This window comes from Pelodiscus sinensis, chromosome 3 (genome assembly GCF_052426305.1).
Source record: "Pelodiscus sinensis isolate ZL-2025 chromosome 3, ASM5242630v1, whole genome shotgun sequence".
In the NCBI taxonomy this organism is placed as follows: Eukaryota; Metazoa; Chordata; order Testudines; family Trionychidae; genus Pelodiscus; species Pelodiscus sinensis.
In genome coordinates, this window is record NC_143054.1 from 721,866 (window position 1) to 736,422 (window position 14,557).

The 14,557-nt window shown below is 55.2% G+C and overlaps 2 protein-coding genes across 6 annotated transcripts in view; one reads left to right on the forward strand and one right to left on the reverse strand.

Moving 5' to 3' along the window:
- LOC102451466 (low density lipoprotein receptor adapter protein 1) overlaps nucleotides 1–7,503 on the forward strand; it is a 46,136-nt gene extending 38,633 nt beyond the window's left edge. For 2 of the 4 annotated variants that reach the window (XM_089776939.1, XM_089776937.1), the window contains 2 exons: nucleotides 1,324–1,355; nucleotides 6,749–7,503. In XM_089776939.1, the coding sequence (XP_089633065.1) occupies nucleotides 1,324–1,355; nucleotides 6,749–6,900 (184 nt within the window). In that variant the 3' untranslated portion in view covers nucleotides 6,901–7,503. The remainder of the gene's footprint in view (nucleotides 1–1,323; nucleotides 1,356–6,748) is intronic. The other 2 variants (XM_089776936.1, XM_089776938.1) reach the window with 2 other exon arrangements.
- Nucleotides 6,747–14,557, reverse strand: part of FNDC4 (fibronectin type III domain containing 4) — a 36,172-nt gene continuing 28,361 nt past the window's right edge. For both annotated transcript variants that reach the window (XM_075915734.2, XM_075915735.2), the window contains exon 6: nucleotides 6,747–12,917. In XM_075915734.2, the coding sequence (XP_075771849.1) occupies nucleotides 12,882–12,917 (36 nt within the window). In that variant the 3' untranslated portion in view covers nucleotides 6,747–12,881. The remainder of the gene's footprint in view (nucleotides 12,918–14,557) is intronic.

Below are 14,557 nucleotides of genomic sequence, written 5' to 3' on the forward strand. Positions count from 1 at the left end.
GACAGAACGTGCAACACAGTGGGGGAGCCATGATGGGGTACAGGGAAATTCTTGCAAATAAGGGGCACCCCAAAGGGGGGAAGAGGGCGCTCCTTGGAGCCTGGGGATGCCTTTGATACTGTATATCCCAAACTTGTCTTGTCCAGAAACGTGGCTCAGTCGGTGTCCTGAGCCCAGAGTGAAGTATCATGAACCCAACAGAGTCTGTGCACTTGATGGTGAGGGCTTCATTAAAGCTCTGCAAGGGATGGGGGCAAGATCCCATGAATGATACTAGATGGGGAAGAGCTGTGAGGCAGACACAGCCTGCCTAGACACACCAGTGACCGGTATGCAGTGAGACCTTGCAGCCCACATCTGCTATGGTCCATGGATCCCAAGACTAGAAGGAAGCGTTGTGATTATGTGGTCTGATCTCCAGTATAGCGCAGGCCAGAGACCTGCCCCCAATAATTCCTTGATTTGGAAAGATGGAGAATCTAATTCATTGTTGGAGAATCTTTCATGAGCCTTGATAAATTGTAACCATGAGGCAGCACAGTGGCACCTGTGAGCCCCCTCTTTCTGGAGGAGAATTAAAAAATGGGACTTAGGTTGGAAAAGAGATGGCTGTGGTGGGATATAATAGAGGCGTGTCAAATCATGACGGGTGTGGAAAAAGTGAATCAGGATATGTTACTTACATAGTCACATAACACAATAATCAGGGGCCATGTAATTAAATTAATAGGCATCATGTTGAAAACAAACACGGGGAAGTGTTTCTTCACTCAGTGCACAGTCAGCCTCTGAAACTCCTTGCCAGGGGATGTTGTGAGACCCGGACTCTAACGGGATCCAAATAGATAAGCTCATGGAGGATAGGCTATTAGTGTTTATTAGTCAAGATGGTCAGGGATGCAGCACCATGGACTGGGTGTGTCCCTACTCTTTGATTGCCAGAAACTGTGACTGGATGACAAGTGATGGATCACTCAATGTCTGTCTGTTCTGTTCATTCCCTCTGGCCACTGTTGGAAGAAGGATACTGGGCTAGATGGCTCTCGGGTCTGACCCAGAGAGGTGGTTCTTGTGGATGGGGCTCTCAGCTGCTGTTGGTGGGATCCGATGGGGTCACAGCACAGCCAGAATCAGCCGCAGTTAACAAGCTGCCTTTTCGACTTATCTGCCTGGGCGCGTGGGTGGGTCTCCCTGCGTGTTCCTGGGACTGTGTGGGGGTATGCGGCCCTGTGTATTAGTTGTGGCCTGTGGCATTGGTGGCCAGATCCCACCCCGTCCTTTGTCACAAATGGGTATAATGTGCGCTGCTTTCTTTGTTCCAAGCTGCACAGAGGAGGGCGCTCCGGACCCAGCAGGTAAAGGGTGTTCTATTGTATTTCTTCCTCTCTCTGCCCCCACCCAAGTATTCCCTGTGGTGACGTGCTCCAGAGCACAGCATGTGTTAGGATTGAAAGGGGGAATTCAGAGGGTAGGGGGAATTCAGAGTGTGGGTGAAATTCCTATCCAACACCCCTTCTATATATTGGTTCCTGTAAATATAGCTAAAATGCTTATTAACCCTTTTCTGTCTAATGCAGTATTCTCCCTTTCCAAACACAACTATTAACAATGCTAGCAATGAGACAGACATCACAAGACGACATAAAAACACAAAACACAATTTTTGTCGTGACAATAAATCCATATTATTTTAGTTGCTCTTCAGCTGCTCTTTAGCTACTTTTCAGCTGATACCAGCTTTTCTGATGTTCTGAAAGACAAAGAAAACATTTTCTACCCCCATGGGGGTGGCACATTCTATCTTAAAATGCTTTTCTCTATTACAAGTATTCTTGCTGATTTCTTTATCAGCCTGCTGTTTTCTTTATCAGCCTGGTGCCACAGGACTCCTCCTCGCTTTATCAGCCTGCTGTTACCCAATAATTACTTATGCTTTTGTTTTGTAAACCAGCCAAGCCTCAGTAATGTCCACTCTCTGTAGGTTCCAGGTAATCATTCCACTGCTCATTTATTAAATTAATGGGGTAACATGCCTCAGTCTCCCTCCTATACAGCGGACCAGGTTGGCCTTTAATAGTTTGTCTGTGATGAAGCTCCAAATTTATTTATGGGTAATGACTGAGAAGCTTTACTGTTACACTGATTTTCCTTTGCTTAGCACTAAGTATTTGCCAATTGCCATTTCAGCAAACCAAAAAGTTTTCTTGTTTAATTTCCCATTTTCCTGCTTCACTTGTTCAAGCAAATCCTATGCCTGGACAGCCTGTTACTCTGCCTGCAGAGCAGCTTTCCAGTGCTTGACTGTCTGTGTTGTTTCCTCTATTTTTCTATTTATTTCATTTAGGAAGCTAGTATTGTGGAATGCTGTTTAAACCACCTTTATATTAATTGCAAAATTCTAGCTCTTTTACTTTTATTCCTTTTTAAATCTCCTCTGGATTTCTTGTTGGCAAGACGAACCCAAAGGTCCATAGCAAAGCAGCACCCTGCTTTTTATAATCCATTTCTCTGTTGAAATCAATGTATTCCACTGTGTGACTGGAACGTTATCTGTTTGATGTCAGCGTTCCCAAAACATCTTTCCAAGGCTCATCCTGTAATCACTCATCCTTTCGGGGTGCTTGCTCCGCTTTCAGTTCGTCAGCCTGCCAATTATCCAATCTTCTTGTGAGTAGGGGGTATACATTGATGGTTATAGATGGCTCCCGAATCTGCACCGTCCTTTGTGGGTGATGAATCTGAGGAGCTGTCCCGGATTGAAGTGTCATTAGAGGAGGTTTTGGAACAAATAGAAAAACTTAATGTTAACAAATCTCCGGGACCAGATGGCATTCATCCAAGGGTTCTAAAAGAACTCAAATGGGAAATTGCTGAGCTATTATCTGTGGTTTGTAACCTATCCTTTAAATCGGCTTCCGTACCTAATGACTGGAAGGTAGCCAACGTGACACCAATATTTAAAAAGGGCTCTAAAGGCCATCCTGACAATTACAGACCGGTAAGTCTAACTTCAGTACCGGGCAAATTTGTCGAAACAATAGTAAAGAATAAAATTGTGAAGCATGTAGAAGAACATAATTTGTTGGACAAAAGTCAACATGGTTTCTGTAAAGGGAAATCCTGTCTTACTAATCTATTAGAGTTCTTTGAAGGGGTTAACAAACATGCAGACAAGGGGGATCCAGTAGATATAGTATACTTAGATTTTCAGAAAGCCTTTGACAAGGTCCCTCATCAAAGGCTCTTGTGTAAATTACATGGCCATGGGATAAGAGGGAAGGTCCTTTCTTGGACTGAGAACTGGTTAAAAGACATGAAACAAAGGGTAGGAATAAATGGTAAATTTTCAGATTGGAGAGGGGTAACTAGTGGTGTACCCCAAGGGTCAGTCCTGGGACCAATCCTTTTCAACTTATTCATAAATGATCTGGAGAAAGGGGTAAGCAGTGAGGTAGTAAAGTTTGCAGATGATACAAAACTGTTTAGGATAGTCAAGACAGAAGCAGACCGTGAGGGACTCCAAGAAGATCTCACCAAACTGAGTGATTGGGCAACAAAATGGCAAACGAAATTTAGTGAGGATAAGTGTAAAGTAATGCACATAGGGAAAAATAACCCCAACTATACGTACAGTATGATGGGGGCTAATTTGTCTACGACAAATCAGGAAAGAGATCTTGGAGTTATCGTGGACAGTTCTCTGAAAACTTCCACGCAGTGTGTAGCGGCGGTCAAAAAGGCAAGTAGGATGCTAGGAATTATTAAGAAAGGGATAGAAAATAAGACCCAGAATATCTTACTGCCCCTGTATAAAACTATGGTACGCCCACATCTTGAATACTGTGTACAGATGTGGTCTCCTCACCTCAAAAAAGATATTTTGGCCTTGGAAAGGGTTCAGAAAAGGGCAACTAAAATGATTAGGGGTTTGGAACGGGTCCCATATGAGGAGAGGTTAAAGCGACTGGGACTTTTCAGTTTAGAAAAGAGGAGACTGAGGGGGGATATGATAGAGGTCTATAAAATCATGAGTGGTGTGGAGAGGGCCGATTAAAAAAAAGTTATTTATTAGTTCCCTAAATAGAAGAACTAGAGGACACCAAATGAAATTAATGGGTAGCAGGTTTAAAACTAATAAAAGAAAGTTCTTCTTCACACAGCATGTAGTCAACCTGTGGAACTCCTTGCCAGAGGAGGCTGTGAAGGCTAGGACTATAACAGAGTTTAAAGAGAAGCTAGATAATTTCATGGAGGTTAGGTCCATAAAAGGCTATTAGCCAGGGGATAAAATGGTGTCCCTGGCCTCTGTTTGTCAGAGGCTGGAGAGAGATGGCAGGAGACAAATCGCTTGATCATTGTCTTCGGTCCACCCTCTCTGGGGCACCTGCTACTGGTCACTGTCAGCAGACAGGATACTGGGTTAGATGGACCTTTGATCTGACCCAGTATGGTCATTCTTATGTTCTCCTCTGCAGTCAGGTTGTCTCGTCCTCTGGCCTTCGCACACACTCGCTTAACCCCCTTCTTTGGCCATCTGGTTCTAAGCCATATAACTTTGCATCTTATCTCGACACATTCACACTCCTTTCACACACATGAGCAACGTTACAAGAACTCTCCAGGTAACGGATATGCAATTGTAAATCAAGCAATTAAGGCTTTTGCCTTGCACATTAGCAGAGTTCCTCTAATCTTATTAACACAGCCACAATACCCAGAACTGTTTTTCTACTTTAGGACATATACTAAACTTCATCTAAAATAGACCTTCAACTGAAAGGACATAAGTTGTGAAATATTAAATGTATGTTAATATATATGCCTTATATTGCTATATTATTGCTACATTACCACTATACTAGCCAATAGCCCATCATAAGACGGGATTTTCGGGTCTCTCCTCCACATCCTATTCCCTTTCTATCTCGCTCTTCTCTCCTGAGCCTCCGGTCTCTCATTCCTTCTCTCTCTCCTTCTCCTACTGCCTCCCCCTCTCTCTCTCTCTCAGCTCTCCTCTGCCTCCCGCCTCCTCCGTTCTCGTCTCCTCTGCTCTCTGTCTCTGTCGGGGATGCATGCTCGTCCAGGCCTCACCCCCTGGCCGTGTATGTCACCACTTCACCCCCCTTCACTTCCCACCGTGGCGCTCGGCTGACTTGTGCACCGCTCAGCATGGGCCGCCGCGTGGGAGCAAGCAACGCAAGCAGCCGTTTGGGCTCCGCAGTCCCCATGCGGCACTCCCGTGCTGCATGGGGACCGTGGAGCCCAAACGGCCAGTTGCACCACTTGCTCCTGTGCGGTGGCTCCTGCTGACCGGTGCAGAAGTCAGCTGAGTGCTACAACAGGAGGCAAAGAACATTACAGAGGCCACAGCACTGCCCAGAGGCAACACCAAACACTACACCATTACAGAGTCACAGACATTGGGCTACTATATATATGACCAGCCAATTAGCCCATCATAAGACGGGATTTTCAGGTCTTCTCTCCTGAGCTCGCTCGCTCTCCTCCACCTCCTGCCTCTCTCCGTCTTTCTTTCTCTTCTCCCCCTCCTGCCTCTCATTCTCCCTTTCTCTTCTCCTCCTCATCTTGCCTCTCACTCTCTCCCTGCTCCGTCTCTCTTTCTCTTCTTCCCCTCCTGCCTCTCACTTTCTCTCCGCTCTCCCTGGAGATGCATGAGCGGAGCGGGCAGCACCCTGGGATCTGCAGGCACCCGGGTGAGTCCGGCTCCCCGCCAGCCAATGCCCTTTCCCCGCCAGCCAATTCCTCCTCCTGATTTCCCACGGCTAGCCTCACTGCCCCTGACTCCCACCCATGACCAGCTTTGCTTCCCACTGGCCGCCCTTCCCCTGTTCTCTCCTAGCCAGCTACTGCTGCCTCTGACTGCCCCAGTTCTGCTTCCTCCGCCAGCCAGCCCCGCTCTTCTCCTGGCCGGTCCCTCCCGCCCCCGATCAAGGGTGTCCTGGTTTTTTTTACAGCCTATCCCAGTGACGTACACGGCCAGGGGGTGGGGCCATGTACGTCACTGCCCCGCCCCGCTTCCTCTCCCACTGTGGCGCTCGGCTGAGTGCTGCGCCACTCAGCTGGGTTGTGGCGGGGGAGCAAGCAGTGCAAGCGGCCTTTTAGGCTCCCCCGCAGCGGCCTGGCTGAGCGCACAGCACTTGGCCGAGTGCCACGGCAGGAGGGAAAGGGGGGCAGGGTGGTGACGTACACGGCCCCGCCCACTGGCTGTGTACGTCACCGCCCCGCCCCCCTTCCACTCTCGCTGTGGTGCTCGGCTGAGTGCTGCACCGCTCACTGGGCCGCAGCGGGGGAGCAAGTGGCGGCAAGCGGCTGTTTGGGGTCCGCGCTCCCCATGCAGCGGTGCAGCTCCCCATGGAGCACGTACCCCAAACAGCCGCTTGCCGCCCCTTGCTCCCCCGCTGCGGCCCAGCCGAGCGGTGCAGCACTCAGCCGAGTGCCACTGCGAGAGGCAAGTGCGCCCCCCCAGAGGCGAGTCTGTAATGTTACAGCGTTACAGCCCTCAGACAATGGGCTACTATATATATGAGTACTAGATGATGATATATTGCCTTGCATTACTAAATCTAAGATAAGAAATATAAAAAGAATAAAACTTTCAACCCTAACACATATCTGGTGCCAGCAAGGGGTACTCACAGGCCCAACCCAGAAGGCTCCTGCTCTCCCTTGGGCCCGTGCCCCAGCCACCCTCTTATAGCTCTTGGGATCATGCCCTTTTGTGTTTCAGACTTTGGGTCTCCCACACCAGAAGGCAACTCGTCCATCACACACTTACCGAGGAGTTGGACCCCGCCCAGCCTGCCCCCAGCACAGCAGGATGAAGTGGGATTGGGGCACTGGAGACCAAACACCCATCTGCCACAAGGGACCCTCCGCTAAAGCTTCTGTGGGCCAACGAGGCTCGATCATCAGTCTTCCGGTACTGATGTATCCCCGTAATGGACTGACCAGTCAGAGCCCTCTGTGCCTGCGGCTCAGAGCGGTCAGCACCAAGAGCATCTCTTCCCCACACTGTGCCTGAGGCATCTCCTCGCTCTCTGTGCCTTTGGGGTCCCTGCTCTGCCCCGGGGGCTTGGTTCCCTGACTTTTTGGTGGGTTCGATTGTGCTAGTGCCAGGGAAGCTGCCATGCCAGCAACTTCCTGAAGCCAGCCCTGAGCTCCCTTCACGACCTCTGTCCTTCCTGCCTCCCTCCTGCTGTGTAGGGAGTCAGAGACTCCAGAGGGCTGCCCACTGCTTCAGGCCGAAGAATGGGGTTAGACTTTTCTTCTGGGTAGGTAACACCCCCTTTGCTGTGGCTCTAGGGCACCCATTGCATTAATCAAGCGAGCACAAAGCTGCAGGCCCTGCTTGCTCCCTTTGTGACTGTGAGGTGGAGTCCCTGCCCCCTTCGCTACAGACTCTGTCATGTGGTGAAACCTTTGATTTTTAAAGGAGACTATCACCTTTGTAAAATGTGATAAAAGGAGTTTTTTACATTGTAAGCTTGACTCTGTCCTTGTGACCTCTGGCACAAATTTCCCAGCTCTTGAGGGTGCCGGGTTACGGAGGAAGCAGGCAGTGGTTCTTCGTGCCCCTCGCTGCCAGCTCAGTTTGGGTTTTGAACCTTTGGCCCTGGCTCTTGTCAGAAAGCTGCATCCCCTGCTGCCTGAGTGAGGTTGATACCTTCAGTTGATGATGGCTCGGCACCCTGGGACAAAGATAAGCAAGGAGGCCGCAGGAGAAGATCCCTGCCCTCAGCCATACCCCTAGGCACTGACTCTCTGAGGTGAGACTAAGAGATGGCAGGTCCCCTTACCTCTTCTTCTGCTTCAGGGGGGAGCCGAGTTAGGCTGTGACTGGAAAAACTGAAACAACAAATAGTCTGGCAGCACCGTAAAGACCAACACAAGGTGTAGGGGGATCGTGAGCTTTCGTGGCCACAGCCCACTTCTTCAGATGCCCGGAGTTAATAAAGGTCCAGTTCCGAAACGGCAGGGCTGTGGAAGCAGAGGCCACCACCTGCCCAGTTCGAGAGCAAGCGAGCAGGTGAATGCTGCAGCAGATGCCTCAGGGCAGGGGGAGGTCCAGGAGCCCCCCCCCCACACACACACACACACACTTGTTAAGTGAGGTCCCTTCCGGGACACAGGCTAATGCCCGGCCCTGCACTTTCACTTGGCATAAGCTGCTGTGCCTGGTGTCCCAGCAGGAGCCTGTCAGCCCTTCCATCCCCTCTGCCCACACAGAGGGGCCAGCCTTGCTCCTGACCCATGTGGAGAGCAGCCCACACGGGTTTCTCTGGGCCTGGATCCTACAGCTTAGACCTCGCTGCCATTTTCTGACTCCATCTGGGGTGCGAACGAGGCCTTTGCTGTTCCCTTTTCCGCTTCCAGCTCCACTTCCCTGTTCTGCCACGTGCCTGTGGTCTGGCAGCCTGGCCAGGGCCATGGAGCTGCAAAGACAGAGGCTGGTTCTCCCACTACTATGCCCTGTAGTGCAGTGGAACCCATGGGGGAGAGGACCTGGCACAGACCCAGCCGCAGCTTCCAGTAGGGGCCCAGCCTGGACTGCCGATGTGCAAGTTCCTGGGGAGGGGATAGGTTGGGACAGCAAGTGCTGGGCTAGCTAGGAGATACCAGCACCCTTTGTCCTACCAAAGGGGAGAACAGCCGCAGGTGGAGTGCCAGCTTCTTGTGGGCCTGACAGGTGGCGTGTCACCCGACAGTGCTTGGGGACAGGGGGGAGAGAGACCGTCTATCTAGAGACTCCTCCAGGAACAGCATGGTCTCTGGGCTCCAGCAGCAGGTCTGGGCGCCGCCGTGAGAGAAGCAGAGCAGGCGTTCAGAGTCTGGTCCCCTTGCCCCTGGCAGTGGCTCTGGGCTGAAGGAGGCAGCTGGGGCATGAGGCTCCTTGGTGGCGGGGAAGAGGAGCCTTCTTAGTTTCAGGAACCCACTGTGGGGAGTGGATGGCCAGTGGGACTGCCATCTGTCTGCTTGCTGTCCCCCATTCTGCCATTGTCCCTGCCTCTCATAAAACTCTCCAGGGCTCTCCCTGTCGCCTCTGTTCCCCCGCCCAGGCCTCCAGCACCCTCCCGTCCTGTGCTAATGGGTCTGTCCCCCCACCCGGGCAGCTGGCCCGCAGGCACTGAGCGTGTATCATGGCACACCCGAGGCACTCTTCTGCCTTTGAGCCAGACTTTTATTGAAAAGACCCTGCTCCACAAAGACGCTTGCCCTGGAGCTGGAGCTGAGCAGCCCCTGGAGCAGAGTCCTGAAAGTGCTTTGCTTGCAGATTCAGTTCCTGGAAGACGCTGGATCCTGTGAGTCTCTTCCATCCTGGGGCTGCACAGGCAGCATCCCGGCCCCTGAGGGAGCAGGACCCAGGCTACAGACCGGTCATTCCTCCAGCAGAGGCTGCTAGCACTGATCTCTTCTGAGGGCGGAAGGTCGATGCGGGGGAGAGGCACTGGGGTTGGTTTGGCGTCTGCCTCTGACTAGGAGCGATGCTGGTTCCGAATGACGGAATTCGCTCCACAGTGACGCCACATGGACCCTGGGGCTTGGGCGTAACAGGAGAGTTTGGCTTTAACCGCCCGGGGTGGCTCTGCCCTGAACGCTTGCGTGGCTGATGGGCAGCAAGCAGCAGACACCTGGGCAGACTGGCCTGGCTGTACAGCACAGAGACTTGGTAGCTGCGAATTGCTAGGGTCAGCTCCTTCCCAGCAGACACTCCCTCTCCCGTGGAGCCGGGGCCAGGGACTCTGCCTGCTCTGGGGGGAGAAGGACCAACTGCTGCAGCCACACAAGAGCAGCAGGGAGCAAGGCCGTAACCCTGTTGGGCTAAGTAGGGTTGCCAGATGGTTTAACAAAAAATACCAAACCCCCCCCCCCCCCCAAAAAAAGGGAGAATTCTGTTGAGCAAAAAAAAGGGGAGGGGAAGACCAAAGTTGTTGAGCCAAAAAAAAAAAGGTGGGGGGTGCTGCACCTTCAGATGGCCCCATGCTCCTCACTCCCCCACCCCCCACCAAATGTGGCAGGGGAAAATTGTCCCCACTGGGCTTCTGTCCGAGGGAAACAGGAAATAGCAGACATTCCATGTGCCTGGTACTTCCTTTTTTTACCAGACGGGCCCCTGAATAATGGACAGTCTGGGTGAAAACCGAACATCTGGCAACCCTAGGGCTGAGGTCCCTGCCCCCCCCCCCCACTGGGGGAGAGCTGGACCACAGGCTGAGCTGGGCTCTGTGAGCACGTGGGGGCGGGTTGTGATGTGTCTACTGCACCTCACCCTGCCCGGCACTATGTCGCTCAGGCCCTGCTGGCAGAGCTAGAGGGTCCCCAGAGGCCTGCCAGCGCCCCAGGCAGTTGGCCACTGGAAACGGTGGGTTGTGGAGCGCCTGAGGCTGCAGAGGTGGTGCAGAGGCTGTAGGGCAGGAGGGAGAGCTCTGGCAGGTGGGCTGAGGGGCATATTTCCTTGTGTGTGAGGGAGGGGGAAGGCTCCAGCAGCCTGGTGCCGTTGCCTCCTACAGAGCAGGCAGAGCCTGGGGCAGCATCTCCCCGCGGCTGGAGATAAACCCCCTCTAGGCCAGGCATTGGTGTGTAAAGAAACTACCCTGGCACGCTCCATGGGCCAGCATTAACCCCTGCAATCAGGGCAAGACTGCTGTGTCCCCGTCGAGGCCAGGGTTAGAAATGCTAGGGGAGGCCTTGGCAGAGTGGGGGGACTGGGCCAGGCCCTATGGGGAAGGCTTTGTCCTGGAAGGGGCAGAGTGGGGGGACTGGGGCAGGCCCTATGGGGAAGGCTTTGCCCTGGAGGGGGCAGAGTGGGGGGATGGGCAGGCCCTATGGGGAAGGCTTTGCCCTGGAGGGGGCAGAGTGGGGGGACTGGGGCAGGCCCTATGGGGAAGGCTTTGCCCTGGAGGGGGCAGAGTGGGGGGACTGGGGCAGGCCCTATGGGGAAGGCTTTGTCCTGGAGGGGGCAGAGTGGGGGGATGGGCAGGCCCTATGGGGAAGGCTTTGTCCTGGAGGGGGCAGAGTGGGGGGATGGGCAGGCCCTATGGGGAAGGCTTTGTCCTGGAGGGGGCAGAGTGGGGGGATGGGCAGGCCCTATGGGGAAGGCTTTGTCCTGGAGGGGGCAGAGTGGGGGGACTGGGGCAGGCCCTATGGGGAAGGCTTTGCCCTGGAGGGGGCAGAGTGGGGGGACTGGGGCAGGCCCTATGGGGAAGGCTTTGCCCTGGAGGGGGCAGGGTGGGGGGATGGGCAGGCCCTATGGGGAAGGCTTTGTCCTGGAGGGGGCAGAGTGGGGGGATGGGCAGGCCCTATGGGGAAGGCTTTGTCCTGGAGGGGGCAGGGTGGGGGGATGGGCAGGCCCTATGGGGAAGGCTTTGTCCTGGAGGGGGCAGAGTGGGGGGATGGGCAGGCCCTATGGGGAAGGCTTTGTCCTGGAGGGGGCAGAGTGGGGGGATGGGCAGGCCCTATGGGGAAGGCTTTGTCCTGGAGGGGGCAGGGTGGGGGGATGGGCAGGCCCTATGGGGAAGGCTTTGTCCTGGAGGGGGCAGAGTGGGGGGATGGGCAGGCCCTATGGGGAAGGCTTTGTCCTGGAGGGGGCAGAGTGGGGGGATGGGCAGGCCCTATGGGGAAGGCTTTGTCCTGGAGGGGGCAGGGTGGGGGGATGGGCAGGCCCTATGGGGAAGGCTTTGTCCTGGAGGGGGCAGGGTGGGGGGATGGGCAGGCCCTATGGGGAAGGCTTTGTCCTGGAGGGGGCAGAGTGGGGGGATGGGCAGGCCCTATGGGGAAGGCTTTGTCCTGGAGGGGGCAGGGTGGGGGGATGGGCAGGCCCTATGGGGAAGGCTTTGTCCTGGAGGGGGCTGGGGCAGAGTCCTGCACTGAACCCTTTGCCTGGTGGAGCAGAGGGGCCGGAGGCATTTGCGTTGGGGCTTGTGCCCTTCGGGGGTGTGGGGAGTCAGCCTGATGCTCTCTCTCCGACACATTTCTCTGGGGCCGGGGGATGTTTCCAGTGCCCAGACTCCGGCTCCATGTGGCCTCACTGGGGCTGCTGGGCCAGAGCTTCTGCATGCTGGAGCCAGTGGGCTAGATTTCCCTCCCGCCCCCAGCGCTGAGCAATGCTGCTAGCAGGGGTATGTTTCTAGGAGCACTGGGTGTGCCCCGCTGCCCTAGTGGGTGGCTGGCGTGAGACCTCTGCCCACCTCGTACCCAGGGTGGTGGCAGTGACACTAAGGAAAGGGATGGCAGCCCAGGGACCCAGCCAGCCTCCTGGGCCCCAGCTGCAAGGGCATGGGGCCACCCTGCCAGTCACACTCCTTACAGGGAGAGCTGAGGAGCCTCCCCGGCTCGATCAGGTCTCTTCCCACGCTAGCACCTGCTTCACCTCGTGGGCCCCAGGGCAGGGCTTGCAGGGTTAGGGGGCTGGAACATGGGCACTTCTGTGGGGCCAGAAACAAACAGAAAATCCCTCTGAGGTCCCAGGCACGCTGGGTGAGAGCGTGGCCCCTCCTCAGGTTCCTGGTGCAGTCTGTGCTCTTGCTCAGATCCACCCTGCCATTTACCTAACAGGGACACAAGGTGCCACTTCTCAGCACCAGCGGGACGATTCCTCACCCTGAAATCCGGCTGCGCTGTTTGTTCCGTGGGCCGGCGCTGTGCCCCGCTCCCCAGTGACTCCCAAACGGCCCTGGGAGGCTGGTTACACGCAGGGGGTGAGGCTGTTCTGCATGCAGCATCCCAGTGGTCTCCATGCAGATCCCCTTGGGGGCAAGGCCGTGGAAAAAGCAGTTTCTGATAAACAATTCTTGGCATGCGGAGGGCCCCCGGCAGCGGGGGGTGGCCCTTGTACCCCACGGTCTTTCCAGGGCCCTTGAGTCTCACACCTCAATGATATTGACAGAGAGAGACTTTTTCTGCAAGAGAAAAACCAACATTAGTGGCCTGATTCCCCAGGGGTTCGGTGCACTCTGCGCCCCAGGGAGCTGCTGGGCTGGGCATGGTCCCAGTTGGGGGTACTGAGCCCTTCAGAGAATGCCACTCGTGGCCTGGGAGGGGGAGCATGAGCCCCCCTCCCATGGGCCAAGTGACAGCTTCCCCCACTCCCGGGACTGTGCTCTGGCTTTAGTCTCTCCTTAAGGTCTCTCTCAACCTTGAGACTCAGCAGAGACTAGCACTTCCTGGTGAACTCCCTGCAAGAAATGCAGATAACCAACATCCCCCCTCCCAGCGTGCTGTAACTACTTCCTTTGGCCCTGCCTACCACTGCCCCCCACCAGCTCAGCCATCCCCACACCTCTTGAAACCTGCTGGCCAAGACCGAGATCCCTCCCAGATGGAGATCTCCCCGGAGCGAGAGAGAGCTGCCACCCCCTGCCAGGAGGGGCCGGGACCATTGGGAGTTTCAGGCGGAAGCCTGAGACAGCCGGATAACATGGGACGGGAGTTTCTTCCAGGCCACTAGCAGGAGGCTAGCCCCCGCGACCAGGGATAAGCAGGTGGCGAGAACCATAACCCAAGTACAGAGAGGTGTGGCTGACAAGCTCTCTGGCTGCTGCCCACTGGAGAGCTGCCAAGTGGCAGGCAGAGGCCGGGGCCGTGCCAACCTTCAGAAGGGCGAGCAGGCGCCACGGGTAACTCTAGGCCAGTTAGCCGGATGCCAGTCCTGAGTGGGTCTGGGGCCAGAGGGAGGTCAGGCCAGCTGGTCCCTGGCACTCAGAGGAGGAGCGGATGTGAGCGTGCTTGTGGCCGGAGACGAAGCTCGCCATCCCTCTGCTTACAGAGCTGTGCGCCTTCCACGCTCGCTGAAATTCATTAAGCTACGGAACTGTCAGCCCCCAAGGGCCTCATTGCCCCATGCCTAGAACGGGGGGAGTCCAAAGTCCCAGGAGGCTGAGGTACTGCCCATGACTGTACAAAGAGACAATCCCTGTTCCTTGTCCTACAATCACAGACTCCCAGGGCCAGCAGAAACCTCAGGAGCCACCGAGTCCAGCCCCCTGCCCACAGCAGGACCAGCCCCAACTCAATCGTCCCAGCCAGGGCTTGGTCAAGCCGGGACTTGGGATGGAGACTCCACCATCGCCCTAGGGAACCCAGCCCAGCGCTTCCCCACCCTCCTAGGGAAATAGTCTTTCCTAATCTCCAACCTAGACCTCCGCACTGTAACTTGAGCCCATTGCTCCTTGTTCTGCCACCTGCCCCGCTGAGAACAGCCTCTCTGGAACCCCCTGCCAGGAGCTGAAGGCTGCTCTCAAATACCTCCTCACTCTACTCCTCTGCAGACTGAACAAACCCCAAGGAGTCTGAGTCTCCACCACAGGGCCCCTCGGGGAACAAGCAAATGGTATTTTTGGTACTTGCTGGAGCTTTGGGGACAAGGCAGCCAACCTGTTTCCTGATCTCTGGGCCTGGGCTTGCTGAGCCAGCGCCGTCTGTGTCACACTCGAGTCAGGAGCCCCGGCAGGGTGCAGGGACAGAGCCCTGCCCTTGGGCCTGGCAGCCTCACTGACAACAAGCCCCATATGGTGCCCCTGTGCAGTGTTGTGTGAGTCCC